The following is a 27,792-nucleotide window of genomic DNA, read 5'->3' on the forward strand; positions in this document are numbered from 1 at the left end:
GCAGGTTTTGGTTGTTGTTCCCCACTCCAGCAGAGGATTGTGATCTGCGAGACTACCTCTAAATAAATAACCTTTTATTATACTTATTTCTGAGACAGTGTGGGATTTCTTTTTTAGTGTCCTTCTTCATCCAATAAAAATATTCTGTCCATAAAAAGAAAGACGATACACTACTGCAAACAAGAGGATGTTAACTCAGAGTTTAAACAAACAAAATTTTAGTGTTCTAAGACCTGTATTAAAGAAAGGTCAATGGGAGTGTTCACAAGCCAGTCAAGGATGCCATCACAACACGTTTCCAGAGAAGTCAGATCCTCTCTTATAATTTAGTGTTTCCAGACCCACTGTGCTTTTCTCTGTGATCCAAAGAGAGTAAAGGAACCTTGAGTGCCAGGGTAAAGAAGATGCTTGTTTGTGGAGGCCATCATAGGAGGAGACAGTAGATTTTGCTTATTTGACACATTTGAAAAGGCTGTTTGAAGGAGAGCCTGGTGCAAGAAGTCACCTGCATGACACACAATGTTCTTATGACTTAGAAATATTTACCTGAAATAAAATATTAAGCAATTCATCATTGCCTGTAGTTTTAAAGTTGTAACTATTGATTGTGGCAAGGCTCCCAGTCCTTTGGACCCCAGGTGCTTCCTGTTAAGATTTGGGGACTGGGAGATAGAAGAAAAATGTTGGAAAAATTTTGCTTGATTTTTATAAAAATGATTTAATGTGATTGTGTCAACCATCATCTCCAAATGCAGTGCTTTAAAAGTTATACTATGTAAAGGTCACTTGATTTTGATAGTGAATATATAAGTAATATATTTGAATTAAAAATGCATTAAGTATGAGGTGTGTATATATGTGCTTACGATGAAAATGGATTTCAATCATCATATAAAAGTGAGCTAGAGACAAATACCTTATTTAATAATAGTATTTAATTATTTAAAATTTTATACAGATAGCTTTTAAGCTCTTATTACAAATAATAACCATAAAAAGGAATTAATTTGCAAGCAGCAGTGTAATATTACTATGACTGTTTTTAAAATTTAAAAAGGCACTAACTAGAAGATTAATATTACTTTTTATTTACAAAAATTTCTTTCATTTTTGTAGTATAGATTCTTTACTATGTCATTTTATTGACTCCAACTTTATACTTTTTGGAACTGAAGACATGGTATGTACATGAAAGGGATGGTGATGGAATACATGTAATAAAACAAGCCATATCTAACTGGGGAAAGGAAGAACCCAGCTGGGGAAGGTAAGGAATTACAAGGGGTTGCAGCAGGTAGGGAAATGGACAAGAACAAAATAATGACACACACGCACAAAGACACCATGATGTAAAATTACTACTTTGCATGCTAACTTAAAAAGTGGGTAAAGTCTGACATGATCAAGGAGTGTTGGTTTCTATGTAAATCTCTTTTGCAAAATATCAAGAATAGAATCAAATATTTGCTATGTCTCTAGTCATTTGCAAAGTCATTCTTCAAGTCTGGGATAGAACCCAATTGACAGTCTGTTTAACGGGCAATTTCCTGTCAATTGAGAAATCATTTGAACATCAAGGAATAATACCAGATATAAAGGCATTTTTTACACGGGCCATTTGGGGCCTGGAATGTGTCTTTCACTGTCTCTGGGTCTGGGAATACGACACTTTTGTTTGCTTCAGCTTGGCTCTTCTCGGTAATGCTGACGACGCAGGGTTTAGGAACTTAGGAACGATATTTAAACTTCATGCTCCAGGTGATTGTGATTCGCATGTTGAAAGAACTGAGGATCAAGTTCTCTGACCTTGGGAACCTTAGAGAGCAAAAGTGACAATGACAATGTGACACTGAATGGTTCCTCCCGGGCCTGTCTAAAGTTAGTACTGAAGCAAAAGTGTTTTCTATCACTACTATCTAAACATAGAAAATATGAGAAGAAAAAATATTTGGTTTAAAGAAAAATAAAAGAGCAAATAATTTATCCCATTGTCTTTGACTGCTTTCCCAGCTTCCCAAACCCCCGTTTCCCTAAGAGTCTGCTGAAGCACCTATCTCCCTCAGGGAATTCAGGAAATGGTTTGGGAGAAAGCAGCAGTGGAGTCAAAAGGCAGAGCGTGGGGCTGGTTTATCACAGGACTTTTGGATCTGTGCTTCCTCACAGTCTTCAGCCTTAAAAATTACAATTGCTTTTTCCTACTTGTACATTGAATATAACACCTTGCTGGTCAGTAACCAGCATTTTTTTTTTTTTTTTTTATAAACTGTTGACTGGGATTTCTGTCCTGCCCAGTCCCACAGTCATTTAGTTCCAAAGAAATACACAGAGGCCTACATTAATTATAAACTGATTGGCCTAGTAGTTCAGGCTTTTTATTAACTAATTTTTACATCTTATATTAGCCCATTATTTTTGTCTATGTTAGCCACGTGGCTTGGTACCTTTTTTGGCAAGGCAGTCACATCTTGCTTTTTTGCTTCCTCTGTCTCTGGGTATATGGTACCAACCATAGACTGAAATATCCTTCTTCTCAGAATTCTTGTTGTCCCGCCTCTACTTCCTGTCTGGTCGCCCACCTATTCTTTTTGCCTGGCTACTAGCCAATCAGCGTTTTATTAAAAATCATACAAGTGACAGGATAAAAGACCATTGTCCCACAGCACTCCTTCCTTTAAAAAAAAACACCAAGTCACGTGGCTAACATAGACAAAAATAATGGGCCAATTTAAGATGTAAAAATTAATTAATAAGACGCCTATATTAAGAGGCCAATTAGTTTATAATTAATGTGGACCTCTGTGTGTTTCTTTGGGACTAAATGACTGTGAGACTGGGTGTATCAGAAATCTTGGTCAACAAAAAACATCTTTAAAAAATTGATATAACGGAACTGAAATGGTATTTGCTAGTTAAATTCTATATTTGTTGAGTTTCTACTTTAAAATATATCATACCCTTTAATATATATTACTTTTTACATATGTACTTTGTGTGTATGTGTGTGCTCACATGAGTTTATGTGTACCATATGCATGCAGGAACCCATAGCGATCAGAAAAGGAGATATTTTGCTACCAAAAGGCACAGTGAATTCTTGATGATTCTGTGCCCATTTCCACACTGGCCAGCTGGCCAGATGGGAAGCATCTCTTCTGTGGCTAACAGAAGGAATTGTGTAATTGTATGACTGGTGCTAAGAGGTTAGGTCATCTAAACCATGACAGAACCATGATTTATATTCTCTTTTTGAATCCTGTCCATTACCTTCCAATAAACAGAATCATCATAGCAGTACTCATCAGGGGGCTGATCCCAGATAGGTAACTTCAGAATTAGACCTGTGAGGGTAGAGGGAATACAGTATTATGAAGAGGGAAGGCTTACTAAGCAGTTAAAATACTGTTAAGAAAACATCTCCTTTAGTTGAGGTAATTAATTGCCAGAATCTTAGCACAGTTTGGAATTGACCAATCAACTGTGTCTTAATCATTTCTCTGCAAAGTAAATGAAGTAATGGGGTACTGGCAAGAGTTCACATGTTATTATTCTTCTTATTCTGAGATAATTTTACAATGGTCTGGAAGTCCTAATCCTTCCTTGTTAACCTCCCATGTAGCCATGGTTACAATCATGTAACACAAAACTCATCTAGATGTTTACTTTTGATGCAGACCTGTAACCAAACCGCCAACAACTGCTGAGCCAATGGAGGAACCCAGTGCTGCTGCCTGCATAGCCATGGTAGACCTAGGAAAAGCAAATATGTAGTCATTGGTTTTGCTTTTTTCTTTTTCTTTTAAAAATATTCTTTGTCATTCATTAGTTATGGTTAATAAAGCATTCATCAAAAGGAATTTAGGACTTTCAAAAATTTACCCTTGATTTGATTCACTCACTCACTGCCAACTGCACATCAGTTCTTGAATCTCTCTTCTAACAGGCTCGGTGAGACAATGCTAAAACAATGTGACTACCATTGTTGACAGAGGTTTCTGTCCTGCCCGGACACACAGCCATTGCATCCCAAAGAAACACACAGTGGTCTACATTAATCATAAACTGGTTGGCCTATTAGCTCAGGCTTCTTATTAACTAAGTCTTACATCTTAAATTAGCCCATTATTCTTGTCTATGTCAGCCAAGTGGCTCTGTATCTTTTATTAACGAGGCATTCTCATCTTGCTTCCTCTGCGTCTGGATGATGACTGCAGACTGACCTTTCATCTTTTCAGAATTCTCCTATTCTCATTGCCCTTCCTATACTTCCTGCCTGGTCACCCCGCCTATACTTCCTGCCTGGGTACTGGCCAATCAGCGTTTTATTAAAATACAAGTGACAGGATACAGACCATTGTCCCACAGCATAGCATTTCCTCACCACTTTAATGAAACAATTTTAGCGAAATTAAAACGTGTAAGGCTGCTACGCAAATGGCAAGTAAACTTTGAAGGTAGTAGTATCACTAGCACAGTGCTACTCTCTGAGAAGGCGGGTAATAGAGTTTATAAAACATAAAGGGAGCGAGTCTGTGAAAAGACGCAACTAGAAAAGATTCGCCAACAGCATTCATGTCTCTTTGAGCCTGGAAGTTAACCCCACCAACAGGGTCCCATCCCCATCATTGTGTATTCCCACAAACACAGTTACAAAGCACAGGACCAGAGCAAGAAACACCCACTGATTTTTACTCACACTGTAGACTTTCCCAAGTATATGGCCAAAATGCTGGCAAGGCCTCCGAAAACACCAGGTAAGCCGTGCAGGTTATGGACTCCACATGTATCTTTGATCATCAATTTGTTAGCTAACAGTGGCTAATGTAAAAGGAAGGAAGATCATTATCTTGTAAGACAGACAGAGCTCTGTAAGGATGTGGAGCAAACAGCTGTGTAGAAGAATAGAGTCATAAGTTCTTATCATTTACATACGAAACAGTGTAGTGTTACACATTACAAACGCATGGTTAAGATTTTACTAGAGTGAATCAAATTGTCAGTCCCATCATGTCCACATTTACTCCTTTTTAAAAATTTTGATTTTCTGATATGAGCCACTAGAAACTACTTATTAGCATGAATTCCAAACATAGTACATTAAAAAAAAACCTGTAGTTCTTACATATGTTAGACTTCAAAGTTTGTTTACACTGTAGGTCTACTGTCCGCTATTCTGTATTCTCTTTCCTCATCTCTCCATTTCTGCCTCTACTCAGAAGAGGCAATTTTCTCTAAGGCTCAGTTTTCCTTTGAAATTGAAATGCACCCATGTCAAACGCTTTAAGTACATTGGTGATCAGACAGTCTTTACTGAAAAGACTGGACTGGAAGGAAGTGACTTCACATTCTCTCCTTCTAATAACATCTCAGATGCTTCATCAGCACATGAAGTCCACAAATAAACAAGCAACAAAAGTAAAACATCCTCTGGAACTTCTCTAAAGGAATGAACATAATCCACTACATTGTCTTCATGCTAAATTACTAATGACTAGTACCAGATCCTCTCCTGCCACAGAGTCACTGTAATGTGGCTGCAATGTCAGTGGCATTTCTGAAAGGAAGACAAGTGGTCTCCAGTGGAAGGCTTACAGGGAAGGAAACTCCACTGACCTTACTAGTGGGACCTACGAAGACAGGGATACAGATTAAAGGTTTGGTTCAATACACCTATCATACATACGCTAAGGAACTTGTATCCAAGCACAGAGATGATCCCAGCAATGCTTCCAATGGCCATAGCAGCAAAGAGGGGGATTTCCATGTCTGCACATGTGCCCACAGCGACACCTCCTGCCAGAGTGGCATTCTGAATGTGAACCTGAATGGAGGCAGAACCATGAGTGAGGATGTGGAAAGAGGCAACGTCGGAAAGATTAGAGACAGGCAGCACCCAGTGGACAGCTGCGTTAGCCATTAGTTGAAAGACATTTTCATGGGGACACACACACACACACACACACACACACACACACATTTTCTTTCTCTTTTCTTTTCTTTTTGAGACACAATCTGGCCAGAAATGTTTGAGACTGAAGAAAGAGAGCTCATTTCAGTTCACCAGCATTCTCAGAAGCCACAGTCTGCCTGGCCTACCTAGGGAGTTGGATAATCTATCATCTTTAAAAGTAAACCTGTTGAGCATGATTTTTTTTAAATTGTGTTTCAGTTGTCTCTTATGACACAAACTGTAAAGAATGGAAATGTGTGTGTTTTCAATTTTGCTTTAAATATGCACTATAGGGGTTTCAGGGATGGGTTAGTATTTAAGGGCACTGGTTGCTCTACCAGAGGACCCTGGTTCAGTTCCCAGAGCCAATACTAATAAATGTCTGTAACTCCAGTTACAGGGGATCCAATGTCCTCTTCTGGCCTCCATGGGCACTGTATGCATGTGGTGCACATATATTCTTGCAGGCAAGACATCCATAAACATAAAATTAAAGAATAAAAATACATAAATCACACACATACGTATACACACACACATACACAGAGAGAGACAGACAGAGAGAGAGAGAGAGAGAGAGAGAGAGAGAGAGAGAGAGAAGAGAGAGAGAAGAGAAGAGAGAACAGCATTCATTTCTGCTCTGCATTGAAAGAGAGAGTGCTTGATTTGAGCTTTTATTTTTATTTTTCTCCGTACAGCAGTTTCTCTAAATCCCAAGTAGGCAAGCCAGATTGAACTTAAAAAAGATGTTATGTTACTTTTTGACCACAAAGAACTTGCAAAAATTGCTTCAGAGACATTTTAGCTGTCCCTCCTGTGTATCCCTCCCTGACATCTCAAACAAAAATAGTAAAATAAAATGATCACTACTTCAGCGCTACCAAGGATCTTATTTGAATTTTATTAGCAGCCAAATTGTCATTTTTTTCTAGAGTTCTATTTGGGATTATTGTTTCTATTCTTAATTTTTTCCTTAAAATTCATACATGTATACAATGAAAGATAATACCTACCTTCTTCTTACCCCTTCCAACTCCCTGTCATTCTCCTAACGTGCCCCCTCTCTACTTCACTTTTTTTTGAAACTCCACTAAATCCTGTTGATGCTGCTTATACATGCAAGAGTGTGGGTCCATGCTCCAGAGGGAGGGGAATTTACCAGTGACTGCACAGCATAGCTATCATCTTTGAACACTTGCAATTGGCAAAAAAGAACCAACACCCACCGTCTTACTCCCCTGTCCGATGCTTTGACAAATCAAGTTTTGAGGGAAATTTTCCATGGAGTTAAGAACAGTTTGTTCATAGCAGCATTATTTGTAATAGCCAGAACATGGAAGCAACCTAGATGTCCTTCAATGGAAGAATGGACGAAGAAAGTGTGGAATATATACACATTAGAGTACTACTCTGCGGTAAAAAACAATGACTTCTTGAATTTTGCATGCGAATGGATGGAAATAGAAAATACTACCCTGAGTGAGGTAACCCAGACCCAAAAAGAAGATCATGGAATGTACTCACTCATAATTGGTTTCTAGGCATGGATAGGGGCCACTGAGTCTATAATTTGTGATCCTAAAGAAGCTAAATAAGAGGGTGAAGCCAAGAAAAAACATATAGTTATCCTCCTGGCTGTGGGAAGTAGACAAGATTGCCGGGCAAAAAATTGGAATCTTGGGAGTGGGGTAGGATGGGGGTAAGGGGAGATGGGGAGAGAAAAGTGAGAAGGAGAAGATGGGGGGAACTTGGGGAAACGGGATGATTGGGGATAAAGGAAGGTTGGATAGAGGAGCAGGGAAGCACATATCTTAGTTAAGGGAGTCACCTAAGGGTTGGCAAGAGACTTCAACCTGGAGTGGCTACCAGGTGCCCAGGGCAATGTTCCCCAGTTAGTTCTTTGGGCAGTTGAGGATAGGGATCCTGAAATGACCCTATCCTATAGCCATACTGATGAATATCTTGCATATCACCATAGAACCTTCATCTATCAATGGATGGAGATAGAGACAGAGACCCACACTGGAGCACCGGACTGAGCTCCCAAGGTCCTAATGAGGAGCAGAAGGAGGGAGAACATGAGCAAGGAAGTCAGGACCAACCACGAGGGGTGCACCCACCCACTGAGACAGTGGGGCTGATCTATTGGGAGCTCACCAAGGCCAGCTGGACTGTGACTGAAAAAGCATGGGATAAAACCGGACTTTCTGAACATGGTGGAGGACAATGGCACGGGGTTTTGATCCTACTTCATGTTCTGGCTTTGTGGGAGCCTAGCCAGTTTGGATGCTCACCTTCCTAGACCTGGATGGAGGGGGGAGGACCTTGGACTTTCCACAGGGCAGGGAACCCTGACTGCTCTTGGGACTGGAGAGGGAGGAGAAGAGGAGTGGGGGGAGGGGGAGAGGGGCGGGAGGAGGGGGAGGGAAATGGGAGGCGGGGAGGAGGCGGAAAATTTTTGAATTTTGCATACAAATGGACGGAAATTGAAAACACTATCCTGAGTGAGGTAAGCCAGACCCAAAAAGAGGAACATGGGATGTACTCACTCATATTTGGTTTCTAGCCATAAATAAAGGACATTGAGACTATAATTCGTGATTCTAGAGAAGCTAAATAAGAAGGTGAACCCAAAGAAAAACATATAAGCATCCCCCTGAATATTAACCTTCATCAGGCGATGAAAGAAGACAGAGACAGAGACCAACATTGGAGCACTGGACTGAAGTCTCACGATCCAAAGGAGGAGCAGAAGGAGAGTGAGCACGAGCAAGGAACTCAGGACTGCGAGGGGTGCACCCACACACTGAGGCAATGGGGATGTTCTATCGGGAACTCACCAAGGCCAGCTGGCCGGGGTCTGAAAAAGCATGGGACAAAACCGGTCTCGCTGAACATAATGGACAATGAGGACTACTGAGAACTGAAGAACAATGGCAATGGGTTCTTGATCCTATTGCACGTAATGGCTTTGTGGGAGCCCAGGTAGTTTGGATGCTCACCTTAATAGACCTGGATGGAGGTGGGTGGTCCTTGGACCTCCCACAGGGCAGAGAAACCTGCTTGCTCTTTGGGCTGAGGAGGAAGGAAGACTTGATTGGGGGAGGGGGAGGGAATGGGAGGTGGTGGCGGGGAAGAGGCAGAAATCTTTAATAATTAAATAAATTAATTAATAAAAAAAAAAAAGAAATTTCACTCCAAAAAAAAAGAACAGTTTTAATATAAAAGAAAAAAGCCCTTTATGTGTGAGTTTTACGACTGCACACCCTACAAACTGCAAATTCCTAGACTTTGAAGTGGAATAGAAAACGAGTGAATGAATGAAAATATTTTCAAAATCTTCTCCGAAGTCTGCTGTTTGTAGTTTGGTCTGGTAGCCTAGCTCTGATGAATACTGCCTTTCTTATCTGAGAAACTGTTGACATTAATGGAGTTTCCATTAGTTTACTATTGACACTTACCATATCCAGCCTGCCTCGGCGTTCAACAAGGCTGGACAAGGCATAGGCTACGATCACACAGGCAGCAAGGGACAAATAGGTGTTGATAATGGCCCTGTACTGTTTTTCCCCAGTTACAGCAATGGCTGAATTAAAGCTGGGCCAAAATATCCAAAGGAAAAGTGTTCCTGTAAATCATAAATGGTATTAGTTATTACAGGGAAGATCCTATTAGGGCATGATTTGCTCTGGGAATTGATACCTGTGATTTTAGGCTTCCCCATTTAAGAAGTAGGCAGAAGAGGGATTACTGACCCACCATTAAACAAAGCGATGTCCAAAAGAGGCCTTCGGAGCATCTTAGATATAGACAAGCAATCAGGTAAACTCATTCTACTCACCAATCATGGCAAACAAGTCAGAGTGGTACACAGATTCTTCATTTTTATGTTCCCATCGGAGGCCAGGCCGATATAAGACGCCTGCTACAGCTAAGCCAAAGTAGGCTCCAAAAGCATGGATTGTCATTGATGCCCCAGTGTCAGAGGCCTGCAGGGAAAAATAGCATTTGCATGAATGGAGGTGAAAACTGGTCTCCTTACAGGTAGAAAGACCATGAAATAATCACTTAGGGGAGATGTTAAAGAAAAGATAAAATGAGGTAGTAAAAAAAGAAAAAAATATGACAAGCTCTTGAGACATGCAAAGGTGAAGAACTTCTGATGTGGGGGTAAAATCTTACTAAATATCCATGAAGTTCAGGTTTTATAAAACCAGGATGTATTATCCACCTAACAGAATTGTGTTGGTGCTTAGGTGAGACCACATTCCTAAAGAACCAGGTCCTTACTGGGCACGCAGTCCATGCTAGGCTATTTCAGGTTTGAGAGAGGCTCAGTGAACCACCATGTATTGCACTCAACTTGAAACAAAAAATGATTCACATTTATTTGACTTTGCAGCTAAAGTTCATTTAACTGTAACTCAAAGACTTGAACCTTAAAAGGACACTCTATCCCCTGGTTCTACATGTTATATGCTACATGAAGACCAACTGAATTCCAATACTGACATGAGGAGAGTCATTTTGTTCCCTTTTAAGGATTCTGTATGAATTTAAAGTAGTCTATATTTTGTACTTCTAGAGAGAAAATTCAGGATGCTCAGTCAGGAGAAATTCCCATTGCATACCAAGGCAGGAGAGCATCACCAATTTATTTAAAATTTTCAAAATGGTACAAGTAGAAGAATCTCCTGGTTGGCTCCATCTTTGACTAGACAAGGATCCAGGGCCCATAAAGAACAGCTTCATTGGTTTGAGTTCAGTAATCACTGTAGGACATACATGTTTTCAACTTTCAGTTTTGCTGAACACTTCCGTATAGGAGCCTTACTTCTCTTTACCATATGGTTTCAAGAGAGAGATAGGTGACCATTAGTTTTATTTGGACTTTACAAACACTATGTAAGTCTGTGTCCCTCTATAAATGCTCACATATTTGTAGCCAAGCAACCCTTCCTATTTCCTTCTCAGAAACCATCAGCTCAGTCTTCACTTAAACACCACATAGAGCCCACAAAGACCGCTGTTAATCTCATCTTACTATGGTAGTTTCGCCAGTTTCTGGACAACTACGCTCATCTTCTGCAACTGCACTACCAATGAACTTCTGTTCTTGAGCTTCCTTTGGCATTAAGGACATGTCCCCTCCTTAGTGACCTGTGAAACTCCAATATGCTAGTGCCATTGTCACTTCTGCAGACAGCCCCTTCCCTTCCTTGCTTTTTACTCTGTACTCAATAGCTTTCTCAGAATACCCATTTCCCACTATGAATTTTCCATGTCTTTGAGTCAGTAATCATGCTGCAGTTTACATAGGCAATGTCTCTCAAAGGCTCATGTGTGGGAGGCTTGGTCCCCAGTGCAGCGATATTCAGAGATGTGGTTTGGGGAAGTGATTGTATCATGAGAAAGATTTTATATCTTCAATGGATGTCATTGTCTGAAGGGTCTATAACTGAGTGGGCAATTAGGACTTGGTGAAAATTGTAGGTAGCATATCTTGAGGAGAATGTCCCCAAGCTCTTTCTCCTGGCTTCCCACCTACCAGGAAGTGAGATGCTTCACTCAAGTGCAGACCACCAATGTGAAGATCTGCCTCCCTCTGGGCCCAGAAACAATGGAGAAAAAGGACTAATGACTCTGTGCATGTGAATCAAAGGGTGTCTTTCTTACCTTAACTATCTCAATTAGTCACCAGCAGAAATTAGTTTAGAGTGGATATATAATATTTGATTTTTGTCTAACCCACTATACTTTAAGCTCTGTAAAGACAGAAACCTTAACTAATTTTGTTTTGTTGGTAAAGCACCAACACTTAGAAAGTTAAAATATTAGCTCTTGAATCAAATATTCAATACAAGTGTAAGTAAAAGAAAATGCATACCAGTGTAGTCAGAAACAGCCTACTTATTATCTTTGAGAGAATCAGTAACATTTTCATGGAGAAGAAAAAAATTGAGCACAGAGGAGGCTTTATATGGTGCTATTTACATAGTCATTTAAATATAAGTGGGGATTAGTTATTGCTAGTAATAAAATGAGTGACAGAGTTAGGATAAAGTGGATTAAATCCAGTTCACTCAAATGGATGAATCAGTTAGCACCTGTGATCATTTGACTGTGGATTTATAGTAGTAACAATGACACCTACCTTCCTTCTATGATTTTTTAAAGATGACAGGAAATAAAATACAACTCTCCCTGCCCCATTTTACACTGCGCACTCCATGGATAGTGGTTACTTTTGTTTTTTAACTATTTTGTCTGGAAGCACTCCGTAGAGATTTGCCCTTATGTAGAGTGGGCATCCATGGCATGTGGTGGCCAGAACTGATAGTCAGAGTTTAGTAAATACATATTTTTTTATCCTTACCTGAAACAGGCTAGTAACCAGATGTTCATTGGCAGCAAAGACAGCAATTTCTAGAATTGTCATGATCATCATTTGAACGGGGCTTGTTTTACCCAGAACAGCGCCAAAAGAAATCAGAACGGTGGCTGTACTGAAGTCTGCGTTTATCATACTGAGGGTGCAAGAAAGAATAAATCGAGTTAAGAGTGAATTGCACATAGAAATAGACTAGTAAATTGCAGCTTTGAATGGGGCACTAACCCCACTCATGAGATTTTGCCTTCCGATTTAATTATTTCCCAATTTAGGAATTAAGATTTTAAAATATAAGCTTTGAAGCATCTGTGTTCAAAGATACTCACTTTTTGATTCCAATGTGAAATTTCTGTCCTTTGTCATGAAGGAGTCCCTGCACAAACGTGCCCCACTGAAGGCCCAGAGCAGCGAGAAAGAGGTTGAAACCAACTCCACTGAAGCCATACTTCTTCAGGAAGGTCATGAGGAAGCCAAACCCAACGAATATCATGACATGCACATCCTGGAATACTGAGAAGGAGAAAAGCTTTGAAGAACAGAGCCCAAAGGATTCTGTCATAAATACTTTTCAGTTAGAGAATGCTTTCATCTTTGTATAAAACTGCAAAAGGAGATTCCTAATGGTCTTGGTTAGTTTTTTGACAACACAAGTTTGAGTTATCTGGAAAGAGGAATCTTGATAGAGAAAATGCCTCCATTAGATTGTAGGGCATTTTCTTGATTGATGATATATGTGGAAGGCCCAACTCACTGTAGGTGACGCTACCCTTGTGTAGGCAGGCCTGGATGGTATACGAAGGCAGGCTGAGCAAACCATGGAGAGTATGTCAGTTAGCAGCCATCTTCCAACGAACTTGGCTCCAGTTCCTGCCTTCAGGTTTTGCATTGAGTTTCTGCTATAACTTCTCTCAGTGATGGCCTTAGAGATGAAATAAACCCTTTTCTGCTGCTTCTTGACTGAAGAGGTTAGGGCATCTTTAGCCTTCCCCCGCCCCCGAACTTGGAGTAATGACTCTGCATATAAGAGACAAAGTAATAAAAGTCCCGTGGAAAAATAAATATTTGAGCCGGGCGGTGGTGGCGCACGCCTTTAATCCTAGCACTTGGGAGGCAGAGGCAGGCAGATCTCTGTGAGTTCGAGACCAGCCTGGTGTACAAGAGCTAGTTCCAGGACAGGCTCCAAAACCACACAGAAACCCTGTCTCGAAAAACAAAAACAAAAACAAAATAAAAAAATAAAAATAAAAATAAATATTTGAATGAGCTAGTCTCCACTTTACAAATTTATATAATAGTATAATTTTTTTTGGTAATTTCAGTCAAACAAAAAAATAACTTTGTAGCATTTTTTAAGTCATCCCAAATCACTGAATTGACATGCAGGCTTTTTTTTCTTGAGAAGCAAATACTTGACTTGTCTAGAGTTCAGGGCTTGGCCCTCCCAGATCTATTTATTATGTGGGGGTACGATGTTGGGCAGGTTCTATAATATCTGGGAACTTCAATATTTCATCTGCTAGATTGAAAGCTCCTATTTACAGGCTTATCTCCAGTGGGATGACTTATTTTCAGAGGACTCATACAGTTCAAGTCAATCATGATCAAATGTAACATTATCAATCCAGACGTTTGAATAAGGAACCATATAAAATCAAATTTTAACAATGGGATTAACATTGTTATAGGATTTTTGTAGATTTTCTTTTTCTTTTTGTCTTAATCGTTCCCTCATATACTATGATTTCTGATTTTGTGCTTTTGTGGGGTTTGTGTGTGTATGTTTCTTGTGGGGATTATTTTTGGTCTATTTACTGTTTACCTGTTTATTTTTCTAAAGAGAGAGAGAGAGAAGGAAAGGGAGTGGAGTTGCATGGGAATGGAGTTGAGAAGAATCTGAGAGGAATTTTGGGAGAGGGAAGTGTGATCAGGATATATTGTATGATTTTTTTTCAAGTAAAAGAAGAAAATGCCATTGATAATGTTAAGAGTATTGACATTCTCTTATGATTCAATTTGGTACATAAAAAATAAACCAATTAGATAAAATCGAGCCATGCAAAAGCAGAGAAAGTGAAATGTTTAAGAGGTGGTTGGGCATTAAATATTGCAGCCAAGATTTAAACAGAAGTAGGCACACAGAGATGTCTCAGAGAATGCTGACATCAGAAACCAATCGATTCACAAAATGATAGAGCCAACATTTGAATTCAGCTCCGAGTTTTCCCATTCCTTCCTTATTTGAGTAAGGTGACACTTGAGGAGTGTCAAGACACCCCAAGCAGAACATTGGCTTTTCAGGTGTGCAGAGTCCTCACCAGAGGTGCCTCCCGCGTTCCTTCATTCTATAATCAAACCCACAGGTTGAGAGTGGGAAGACCCTGCTCTCCATTCAAGCTTCCTTACTCTGGTTGAGCTTGCTAAGCACTGTCAGATTCACACCTTAGACAGGTTTTTACCTCCCATTTGGCCTGGCTTCCTTGATGACAGCCTTACGTTCTGCATTCATTCTGGAAAATGCTCTTGTCTTGGTGGGAGCCATAGCTCTTTCCCAGATCTGTGTTCACTGGAGACATTCTCCTTCTTGGGAGGGAATGGACTACCTGATGCCACCTGAGCCATGTTTTAGAGCCCGTTGTGGGATTAGACAAGGCCCTTTTCTTCCCAAATGTGTCCCCTTTTGTTACTGATCCTCATTGTATTGACCTCACTCTGTACTTTTCTTGGGAACACCAGAACTTGAATAAGATACTGCTAAATAGCTGTCAACTAGTATCAATCTCTGAAACATTTGAAATATAAGTGACCACGTGTATGCATTTTTTAAAAAAAAAGTTGTCTTACCATCATTTTTCTTTTATGTATTTATACTTGAATCCATTGGAATGCAACAAGAAAAATGAAATAAAAAAAACTTGCATGACTTTTTAAAATCATGACTTTGCCAAATCTTTCTAGAACTGTTTTATGTCTTCTTTCAAGAAAGGTTTGGATTAGGTATTGACCAAATGGTCTTCTAGTCTGGACTTTATTTTATTTTGATTTGTGGCTGGGAGCTCAAAGCTCAGTTCAGTGACTTATTTGTAATTGTAATGCTAGAATGGACCACTACAGGTTTATTTATTTGTTTCTTGGTAGTTGCATATGTGAATATACAATGTATTTAAGGCATATCAGAACCCCCTTCTCTAGGTGTTTCTTATTCCTTCTCTTTTTAAAATAACCCATTGAGTCTCATTGTTGTGGGTACGGTCTCGTGGATCATGGGCAATCCATCATGGGACACAAACGATCAGAAAACTGACTTCCTCAGCTATGGACCATCAACTCTGGGTAGCGCCTCAGCTGGAGGTGGGAGACCCTGGGTCCCGCTCCTTTTATGCTGTGTGTTGACTGGATTAATCTTAGATAGGCCTGTGAAGGAAGCCATAGTTGCTGTGAGTTTAAAAGTACAAATGTCATGTCCTGAAGACATTACTTTGCCGCAATCTCGCCCCTCTGGCTCTTATATTCTTTCAATCCGCTCTTAGGTGATTGATGCTCCCTCTCGGGGAGGAAGACATGTGATACAGATATTCTACTTAGATACTTTATTGTTGTTTTAATTCAATATTCAATTTTTCAACATCTTTTATTTTTTTCTTAGAGCTTATTTTTATTCCCATCTGTAATCTATTAGCTTTAAGGTCTTTAGTAGCCAACTCATTAAAATTATTTTATCCAATTCTTTAATGTCTCCCATAGGTAAGAATTCTCCTGCAGGATCTATTTTCATTCCCTTCTATGGAAAACTAGACATTTTATATGTGGCAAAGGAGTTCATGTTTTGTTTCAATTTGTGTTACTGGTTTTCACCACAAGAGGGCATAAGCACTTCATCTGATATTCAAATTGCTAAGGCACTAATGGAATTTGAAGAGAGTTCTGTTTAATAGGGCCAGATCAAAGCAGGTTAGGTAGTCAGGATTGCATTGAAAGCGTATGAAACCGGGCAAGGCCCACTTAGTTTTGTGCAGCAAGGCTCTGCCTTTTAAACAATAAAGTGAGCACTTTGTGTCCGGGAACTGGGTTTTATTTAGGGGTATTTAAGGCATATCAGAACCCCCAGGTTGGAGAGGTTATTTTGCAGCCAGTTTTAAGAGTTTCCTAGATGTCTCTCAACCAGTGGCTCTCTGCATAGGTCTGATTTGTACTGAAAGTGCATTCATCAGCATTTGGGGGCATATTTGGTTGTTGCGATCTAATGCAGTTGAGTAATCATGCTATGTGCACAGCACAGCCCCCACCACAAGGAGTTTTCTAGTTCAAAATGCTGTGGCACTGTTGAGAAGCCCTCATCTGAGTCAAATCACGAAAGGCTGTAGAGCAGTGCTATAAAGCTTGCTTTTTATTTAAAGTCTGTGCTTGGGGAGCACCGAGCAACTGAGCAAACTGATTCAAATCCCTCTCAATTCCCACTTAACAAGAATGTTTTAGTTAGTGTACAAATGATGGGTTTTATCCCAACATATTCACACACACACACACACACACACACACACACACAATCACTGTACTTTGATTCATACTCACCCCTACTACGCTTCCTTCCCCCAACTCCCACTCTCTCCTCCCCACAATCATCTTCTTTCTGCCTTCTTCACACTAATTTAGAAGTGGCCCCGATTATCCCTTTCTCTCTCACCAGTTCCTGAGAACAAATCAGTATTTTGCTTTTTACTTTAAATATTTTTCAGAAACTTGACAACAGGAAATGGGGAAACTAAAAGGTTATTTGACTTGCTGTTTATCATGGAAGGAAGTCAGGACAGGAACCCAAACAGGGCAGGAACCTGGGGGGCAGGAACTGATTCAGCGGCCATGGAGGTGTGCTGTTTACTGGCCTGCTCCCTGTGGCTTGCCTAGCCTGCAGTGCTAAAATGGGCTGCCTGGGCCCTCCCCTATCAGTCATTAATTATGAAAATGCCTTACAGCTGAATCTTATGGAGACATTTTTTTTTTACTGAGGTTCTTTCCTCTCAGATAACTTCAGTTTGTGTGTCAAGCTGACATACGACTAACCAGCACAGATGGCTAATATCTCATGTTTCATTAGAATTTTCTATTAGCTGAATGCCCTTGTATATTCAATAAATTTTCCTAAGCCTGGGTTTTCCCATTCATAAAATGAGAGCAAACTCACTGTATAAGATTCCCTATGGGTCTGGATTTTGCTTTTGCTTATCTTCTGATGTCTCCAGTTCTTGAGACACATTCCATGTTAAATAAATATTGAATAAGCAAGTTAAATTCATGAGTGCCTAGGACAATAAGTTTTTACACTTTATTACTGATCTGTATTAAGAAGATACTATGCTCAGAGTCATGCTTAAAGGAAGATAGATTATTCAAATATTTCAAATAATTAAACCATTTTTTTGTCTTAGTAGATGTATTTTGTTGGAGATTTTAATGACTCTGCACTATTTTTTTTGTTTTTATGTCTTTAAGCTGACAGTGAATTTTCATGGGTATCTCAAGCAATGGCTTCAAACTCTACAAGTTGTTCAGAATAAAGGGAAATAAGCATTTCACTGAATTTTCACTGAGTAAATATTTTTCTCTTAGATGTTGGTTGACTCTGAACTGGGGAAGACAACACAGTTGACAATATGCATTCTCTACAAACACAGACTCTTGAGCTTGCTTCCCCAGAACCCACATCAAAAGCTGGATGCAGCAGAATGTGCTGAAAAACACAGCTCTGGAATGGAGGAGACAGGAAATTTGTGGGTGCTCACTGGATAGCCAGCTTCATCAATGATTTAGGAAGAGATCTTCTCTCAGAACATAAGGTGGAAAAGGATCCAGACAGAAGACAGTCAATGACAACTCACCCTGCCTCCTTCCTTCAAGGAGGAGGAAGGCTGATACTAGAGAAGATCAAATATTTGTTAATGGCTTTGTTGGAGACAATAGATGTATGTTAATAGATGAATCCTGCACTCTGAATTGAAAATTGATATTTGATATACAATGCAGTAGTTTGATCATAGACCTTAAAGACAAAAACAATACAAAGCAAAAAAACCCCACAAAAAACAAAAAACCAGGATTGGATTCCAATTAATCTTGCTTCTACTAAACGTCTGACTTTTGGAGAACTACTTAATAACTTTAATCCCAATTTTATCAAAGGTGTTTCTTAATAACATGTATTCTAAGGGCTGTATCAAATATGAGTAAGTAAGTGCTAAATTAGCTCTGTACTTTGGCCAAATTTAACTTTGTTCTGGTATTACTATTTGAAATTTACTTATTTTTATTTGATGTGTGTGTTTTCCACCATTTGTGTCTGTGTGACACATGCATGCCTAGAGTCTGCAGAAGCAAGAACGATGCCCTAGAATTAAAGTTAGCCCTTTGCAAGAACAAGTACTTTCAACTACTGAGCAATCTCTCTATCCTCTACTTATTACTTTTTAGTAATTTGAATTTTGAAAGATTATACATTGCTTCAAACAAAGGGTTTGGCTTTGAGGTTGGCACCAAAACCAGACAGGATACAGCCATCATCCTCATCAACATCATCTCCACCTCCATCTTCCCAGTCACAGTCACCACCATCGCTATCAACATCATCTCTACCTGCATCTTCCCCACAGTCACCACCATCCCTAAAAACGTCATTTCTACCTCCATCTTTCCCTACAGTCACTACCATCATCTCCAATTCATCCTCCCAATCACAGTCACCACTGTCACTATCACCATCATCTCTACCTCCATCCTCCCAATACCATCACTATCAACATCATCTCCATCACTCATCACTAGCATCGTCATCAACAGCAGCAGTACGAACAGCAGCATATCTTTCATTAGTATTAGTTTAGCAAAGTTCTTTTTTTTTTAACTTCTGTTCTGTTTTTTTTTCCATGTTGTTCTTGCAATAGGATATCTTACAAACCCTGATACTCTAGTAACTTAAAATGAAACTTAACCTAACTAACCTATACCACCCAACCCCCCCCAAAGAATTGAATTCCCCATTTTCTTAATTTATATGCATTTATTTTTTCTTCTCATAATATCTTCTTTGTCTTACACCGAGCACTTCTTTTCCTGGAAATCTTCTAGACTCCACTCAAGAATTAATCCTCTTCTCAGTGCAAGGATGCATAACTATCACATTGTGCTTTTACTGTATTTGTTTTGTTGATATTGTTATCTCTCTCTTTTTGCTCTGTATATTCATTCATCATTTTTCAAATAGATGGAGCACATCTAACTCTACATTCCTTCAGGAAATATAAGGCAAGTTTGAATATAAAAATGAAATAGTGAAATCTTATATAGATACATAATATGAGGTATAAGACATAAAAGAAAAAACAAAAACTTCTTTTTTGGAGGGTAATGGTCAAAGGGGACCAGCAGAAAGAAGGAGAATGAAATGGAAACCATGTCCATCCCTGACCTCAATACCCTACCACATACATGTGAATATGTACTCCATCTGTGGGCATATGTACATACATCTACACAAATATAATTGTATGACATGTTCTTCTGCTGTGGGGATATCTTTTTTCTTTTTCTGAAAATACTTCTTGCCTTCATAATTTGAGTTTGCAACCAAGTTAATAATCTGTCTTGGGACTATGTAAGATTTACTTAATTTGCTATCTTTGTGTGTATTCAGCCTATTTAAATTTAATTTGCCTTTAAGGAAATACTATAGGGCTGAGCACTTGGGATGCAGAGGCAGGCAGATCTCAAATAGTTCAAGACCAGCTTGGTCTACAAAATGAGTTCCAGGGCAGCCAAAATGAGTTCTCTGTAACACAGAGAAATCCTATCTCAAAACAAATAAACAAATGAAAACACCCAAAACAAAAACCAAAATCCTAAAAACAAACAAACAAGATCATTGTATTCAATTTTTTTATGTAATAAGCTTTTACAACCTAAGCTAAATGCATAGCTTTAATTAAAAAAAATATACTGTTCCATGTTACTGACCTGAAACAATGTATCTGTGAATGTTATGGTAATCATTTATGGAAAGGTCCAACAATTTGAAAGCAACCTTAAAGAAAACAGATATCCCATAAATGTTGAAGTCAACATGTGGATATAGGTTGATAATGTCTTTTTGAAGTTTTTATTCCTATTCTGGGTCAGTAGGGTCAATAAGGTAGCTTCTGTTGAGGTGGTTTGAATGAAAATAGCCCATATAGGCTCTTTTATTTAAATATTTGATTCCCAGTTGGTGGACTGTTGGGAAAGAATAGGAGCTGTGGTCTTATTGGAGGAGGCATGTTACTGGGGGCGGACTTTGAGGTTCGAAAGTCCAGTCTCTCTTTCTTTGTCTCTCTCTCTCTGTCTGTCTCTATCTTTCCCTCTTCCTTTGCTGCCTTTAGATCAGGATGTAGCTGATCTCAGTTATTTCTCCAGCACCATGTCTGCCTGCCTGCAACCTTGCTCCCTGCCATGTTAATGATGAACTAAACCTCTGCAACTGCAATCAAGGTGCCAATTAGATGTTTTATTTTATAAAAATTGCCTTGGTCATGGTTTCTGTTCACAGCAATAGAACACTGACTAAGACATTTGTAAAACTCTGTTAAAGATTTCTGGAAAAAAAAAGTCACATTCCCTCCCATACCATGCTTCCTGCAGACAGATAACAGTTAGGGTAGAAACCATAGACAATAGAAAGACAAAAGACAGTGAGAGAAGTACAGAAATCAAATTTGGAATTGCTCTTGGTCTAAACTTTTTCAAGACATTAAACCAATCTTTAACTAAATAAACACACAAAACACACACACATGGGGGGGAAAGAGAGAGAGAGAGAGAGAGAGAGAGAGAGAGAGAGAGAGAGAGAGAGAGAGAGACCTGTGAAGGTCATTTTATGTTAGTCAATTATTCCTGAACATGAGGCCTACCCTCAAGTAGTTCATATACCCAGGGCCACTCCATTGGAGCAAACTGGTTTTTCTTTTCTCAGCAGATGTACATGACAGTTCAGTTTTTAACCTTTATCTTAGTAAAGTGGTTAGTTTTCATTCATTCATTCAAAAATATAACAAAAATATAATAAGATAAAGCAAAAACTATCACATTCAAATTGGACAATACAAACCAACAGAAGGAAAAGAGCCCAAAAGAAGACACAAGAATCAGATATGTACTCATTCACATGTTTAGGGAACTCATCTTTTTTTAGTGAATAGCATTCTTAGAAATTATCTTCTAACCACCTTTAGATATTACTTTTCAAATATGTTAAATATTTAAGAAATATGGTAAAATGAATATATACATGCATACCCACATACATATTGTATATAAGTTTATATATGAAATGTACCTAAATTTATATTAGCAATATTTTCTAGATTTGCCTTTTGCTTATTCTACAAGTAGGGGTATATATATACTCAAAATCTTTAGCATTAGTTGCTGAGTCTTTTTATGTCTCTTTAGATCATTTAAATTTTGAGCAGTCTCCCACATGCTTTTCAGTAAAATTTTATTTAGCTGTTCATGTAGCTGTCTCAGATGACACATTTAGGTGTGTCCCATAATCAAAATCATACTAAGTATTTTATCAATGGTATGCAGGTGTACACTACCCATTGGATCCACTGTAAGACAGTATTTGCAATGGTGAGTTAGATCACATGGTTAAGCATATACTTCCAGATCTTTCCATTATAATTGCTTCTTTGTCTTGTAACTAGCAGGGGATCTTGGCAGTAATTCCTTCAGACTATGTAAATAGAGTATTAACCATTGGCCTTCACCCAGTGGCTTCAAGATTCACTCATGGCTTTGGTGGCAAATGCTGGCACATTGGTAATGCCAAAATTGTGATTTATCACTCCTTAATATCTTTTAGATTTGTATTTTCACTTATCTTAATGAAAATTTAGATAAATTCTAAATTTTTCTTTCTGTCCATCTCTATTTCTGCCTCGCTGTCTGTCTATCTATCTATCTATCTATCTATCTATCTATCTATCTATCTATCTATCTTCTATCATCTTTCTCAGTGTGCGTGTGTGTGTGTCTAATGTGTACATGCCAAAGCATGCAAGTAGATGTCAGGAAATAACTTGTAGGAGTCAGTTTTCTTCTTCTTTCATTCAAGTATGTCAATCATTTTTCAAGCTTGATGGAACATCTTTCTTGTCCCATTTTACTTTTTTATATTTAGTTGGTATTCTATTGTAGGGAAGGTGTTCTTCTTTCTTCACTGTCTTCCTTTTATATAAAATTTCAATAGTTTATTCACTCTTCTTTCACTCTCTACTACTATCTTACTACTTCTACCATCCTATTTATTCTTAATTGGAGTAAATTGGTACCCAGATAAGAAGCTTTTAGGTTTCTTTATTGTGTTCCCATTTGTCTCTAAGCATTTTGCTTACTTTATACTATATTGCTCCAATTTTATTTTAAATTTTATTTATTTTTATTTTATGTTCATTGGTGTTTTGCCTGCATATATATCTGTATGAGAGTGTTGAATCTCTTGGAAATGGAGTTATAGACAGCAGCAAGCTGCCATGTGGGTGCTGGGAATTAAACTCTGATCCCCTGGAGGAACAGTCAGTGCTGTTAACAGATAAACAATCTCTTCAGCCCCATTATTGCTTCAATTTTAGATGAACAGTTTCATGTATCAACCTGAAGTGAGTAAGTTATTCTGTAATTAAAATTTGAGGTTGAGTTGTGCTTACTGCTCCCAGTCCTTGTATGAAGATGGAACTGTTCAATTTAGAGGCAATACGCAAATTTGGCAATCTGGCATCATATTTTTAGGTCATGTATGACAGGCTGTCTTCATTCATAACAGTAAAAGAGGGCAACAAGCAGTTCTCTGGGAATCGCTAATATTGGAGGAAAGAATCGTTCATTGCCTATATTCTGGTGAAAAACGAAGTGAATACTCTCAGAATAAATGTAGGAATGAATTACCGCATGTAATTCTAATGATGAATCATAATTTTATATCTTTTGCTAGTCAGAATAATTTTGAGTGTTGTGTAAACCATTTGGTACTTTATACCTACAGTGTTTCCCAAGGACAATCCAGACATCCGAGTGCCCGAGAGACACATTCAGAGAGTCCGAGAAGGTAAAACTCTTCTCATGACAATTTCTTTTGAAGATGTCATTTTTCTTTTTCACTGCATCAATAGTCCACAGATGGTAAAGATGATAACATCTAAGCCTCTGTGTCTTCAGTGTGAAGAAAACAAAGTTATCAAGTGGTCAGATTATTTACGGATTATTCCCCACTGTAAATTTGTAGTGAAAAGCCAGGTTCTCTAAAGAATTTTTCTGTAATGAAAGAGTGAAAGTTACTAACTTCATAAACTAATGACCCCCTCATACATGTCATTTTAATATTTTGCATGAATCAGGATGATGCCATGCAAATATATGTAACAAATTCCTGAAATATGATGGCAGAAGAAACCACATACTTTTCTGACTGTTGAGATGTGAGATAATTAGCTTCTAACAAAATAGAAGGTAATTGTTATCTGAAAAGAGACTGTTCAGTGATTTATAATTCTTCCTCACGTACTTAGCAGGTATTTTTTTTTAATAAACGAAGAAATGATAGCTATGCTTTCATTGAGCAGGATTGTTTTGTTATTATTTTGCCATGAAGCCTTTCAAGTACCTTGAAAAACTAGAATTCTAATATAAGTTTAGAAATTTGTATCTGCTAAACTTATTGATTACCCATGACTTCTCAAGGCCTTCCTAGTAAAATTTTTGGTGATATAAATAATAAGTAAATGTTGCAAGGCCCTGCTGATCGATGTTGCAGTCTCCCATCGCCTGGCAATTTTCTGTAAGCTTGTCAACATACAGGACTCCCTACCCCAAGCAAAAGCTTCCTGCTCTCTGTCCAGCTCATGTGGATGATGTCTCTAGGTCCAGGATCCCTGATTTATCTCAAGGGTGACCCTTGACACAGTTACCTGCAAACTCTCTTCGCTTGACCCACATGGTAATTATGAAAATGCTCTAGTAAATTTTGATAGGATCTTACTGTCACATACAAAACCTTGTGCCTCTAATGCAAATTAGGGTTTGTCTCCAGGCTCCCCAATCCTACATATTTCTTATATTCCAGGAAAGTTGAGCTGATTTGCTGAAGTCTGTCTCCTGGAGGCCTGTCTCCATTTGTGCTCATGGGTCATGTACAAAGTTTTCTGTCATCCCTTCCGCTTCTTTCCTTTCTTGGACTGATAACTGACAGGCTGAGAGGGAAGGAGGACCTCCACAAGTAAATAAGTATATATTTTATATTTTACAATGAAGAATATCAACATTTATATAATATATTGAGTCAATACATCTTTCAAATGAACAAGGTATAAAAATACAGAATGTTCAAAATTATGTACAGGTACTTGATCCACTAAAAATGAAAGTAAAAGATTTTAGTGTAGCAAAGTACAAAAAGATCATAGGTGTGGTTTAAATATCAATTAGGGAATAAGGCCCTAACATTTGCAGAGTCTCTTAATAAAAGAACCAGTCCTTAAAGGCCCTTGTCTTCTAAATTCAGTTTTCACTATACTGTTTCCAAGCTTGACTTATCAATTTATATCCCTTGAAAAAATGACCAGCGTTATGTGGTCATTTTATGTCTCTTGTCAGAACGATAAACATCTCTTTATGTGTCTTAGAAGCCAAACATACAGAATATATAGTATTGCAAATTAGCATCTCAGAAGCACGGCATTCAGATGTATAACAAACTTCTAAGTTGTGTTTAGGAATATGTGCCAATTCAATGTCACACGACATTACACTTTACAACTCAAGAATCCCACAATGCACAAGTCTGGGAAGAAGCAGATACTCCCCTCTCCCCCTCGTGTGCTGCACTTTAAATGCAAACTGGCACCTTACTGCACACATTTGTGAGAAATTCAGTAACTTGCAGAACTCTGACTGAGAGCTGCAGAGAAGCTTAGTAGGTCTTAGGAAATCCTGCCTTCTCTATCTTAAATCCCAGCACTTGGCACAGTGCATCACACCAGGAGAGTACCCAGATGTTTATTGACTTGACTTGAATATGGTTTCCTATTAACAAAGGATATTAACACTTTGTTTTTTAACAAGTGATATTCATACATAAGCTTTCTACATGTCAATTGTTTGAAATTTAGAGATAATGAATAACAGAAATCATGCCGTTTCTTGGACCATTCTACAAACCACTTTAACAAGGGTTGTGCTGCTCTTAAGTTTGCTAGAGTTTTGGGGTGTGAATCACCCGTAGAGAAAACAGATTTAAAATAGTACATCTAACAGGGAATGTACAAAGACTGACCTATAAGATAATTTATATAATTTTAGGCAATTATTATCATCTAAAACATACACATATAATCTCACCTCTTTGGAGAGCTGAGACAAATACTTCATGACTATACAGACTGTGCCCATTTTTCTGTACATTTGCTACCTAGTTCCTAAAGCCTAGAAAATTCATTACAAAATCAGAATGGTAATATTTTCTTAATGTTTTAAATGTTAATGTATTTCCCTGTTCTCAGCAAATAACAAGAATGTTGTAATTGTTAGTATATATTTAAAGCAATGTTTTGTGACATAGTCAACATATTACATATGTATTAGGGTATATATGTTACATGATCATTAAAATCAAGTCAATTAATAGAGTTATTACTTTTACATAATTCCAGTTATGTTACCTGTGTGGCAAGATTTAAGATGTATGAGCTTAGAAAATTCTACTTATAAGATACAATGTTAGCTCTCATTGGCAGCCAGTACACAAAACCACTAGAAATTAACAATCTATTATTAATATAGGGAATAATTAACATTTTTAGTTACTGTCTCCACCTTGCCTTTTACCTCATTTTGAACTGAAATTTTGCTGAGAATCTTTGACACCAGGATTGAATTGTGAAAATTATTACATTCCTAAGTTCTTTATGTAATTTTATTTTAATAACATTGATCTTGGAAGAGTGTTTTTGGCACCTTGTTTTGTATATTGTCTTGCATCCTTTTGCCCCCATGTACAGTAGAATGATGTCTCACTGTAATGGGGTTGCAATTGATTCATGTTTGAATACATTTTATAGTGCATTCTTGCTGCTTTATTCAGTGAACTAATGACTGAAAAGTACAATTGTATATTGTTACAAAAATAGAAATGATTCTATTTCTTTTGTTTGTCTCTAAATTGGAAAATAAAAATTTTGTCAAGAATTCTGTCAGATATCTATGAGCATAAAGACAACTGAGTTCAGAATGTAGCCTATGATTCTAATTCTCTCCTTAAATTTGACTTTTGTAGTTTGCTGAGTCATCCTTGGTCATAACTCATAAATGAGAAAGCTTCCACTATATTTACTCTTGAAAAATATAGACATGAAACCATTATTTTAAGAAGTTTAATCAGGTATTATAAACAATAATAACAGTTGTTATTTTAAATGGTTTAAAAAATTAAAGTTGTTTTAGCTTTATTTAAAAATGTAGGAATAATGGTATACCTTATCTCTCTTTGAAGATGAGCTAATGACTGTGCCAGGCTCATAATAATCCCTCAGCAAATGGTGCTTTCTGTGTATTAACTATTCCATAGTCTACTTTTTGAACTGGAGGTTCAATTGTTGTTTTTCTTCAGTCTCTGTTCTCAGTGAAGGACTCTATTTTTAAATTAAAGGTTCACCATTTTCAATCCAAAAAAACCAAACCAAACCAAACCAAAACAAGCTGTCTTTTTGTTTTTTAAATCCTACAAAACTGAGAAAGCATGAATTAAAACGCCAGTAACCTCCTTCATCTGCCTCAATACCCTGTCTTATATCTAAGGACCTACGGTGAATTCTGCCTCCCCTTCTTCACTCCATTTGACCCTTGTCTCTGTGCTTCATTTGCTGTTGGTTATTTTATTTATGAGAAGGTGACCAACACCCTATTTCTTACAGAATGAGTAAAGAAACCCAAACAATAAAGGTGGCTATTTAATTTTAAGGATTCGATGAATTTGAAAAAAAATAGAAGATAAAATGTTAAGCTTTAGTTGATTATTCTGACATTTGAACACACACAGATCCTGTCCAAACCCTTTAATCATAAACAGAAGATAAGAATGTTCTAATGGAAACATATAATACCCATGACATTCAATACACTAGACAATTCTAAGAGTACCTAAAATGCATAATAATAATATTATAACATTTAAATATTTACAGTCTGAGACTCTGAAGATCTGAAAGGAGTATAAGAAGTAAATTGCTTACTCACAGGGATACAACTGAAGAAATTGGTCCGTCTTTGTGGATCTTGTAGCATTGACCCGCTGGGTTGTCTCATATTCAACAAATAATTCAAATAAGACAATTATAATAACTTCCAGGCCTATGGCCATGAGAGAGAATTTAAACCTCAT

The 27,792-nt window shown here is 38.0% G+C and overlaps 1 protein-coding gene across 1 annotated transcript; it reads right to left on the bottom strand.

Annotated features, from left to right (window-relative positions):
• Nucleotides 1-1,042: 1,042 nt before the first annotated feature.
• Nucleotides 1,043-27,792, bottom strand: Rhag (Rh associated glycoprotein). Its single transcript, XM_057751214.1, has 10 exons — nt 27,648-27,792; nt 12,665-12,848; nt 12,324-12,474; nt 9,789-9,936; nt 9,409-9,575; nt 5,681-5,818; nt 4,694-4,815; nt 3,674-3,747; nt 3,265-3,338; nt 1,043-1,815 (listed from the first exon to the last, which is right to left on the bottom strand). Exons 1-10 carry the CDS (start codon nt 27,790-27,792, stop codon nt 1,741-1,743), a joined length of 1,278 nt encoding a protein of 425 aa, XP_057607197.1. The 3' UTR covers nt 1,043-1,740.

The sequence above is a fragment of the Chionomys nivalis genome, chromosome 19 (assembly GCF_950005125.1).
Source record: "Chionomys nivalis chromosome 19, mChiNiv1.1, whole genome shotgun sequence".
Classification (NCBI taxonomy): domain Eukaryota; kingdom Metazoa; phylum Chordata; class Mammalia; order Rodentia; family Cricetidae; genus Chionomys; species Chionomys nivalis.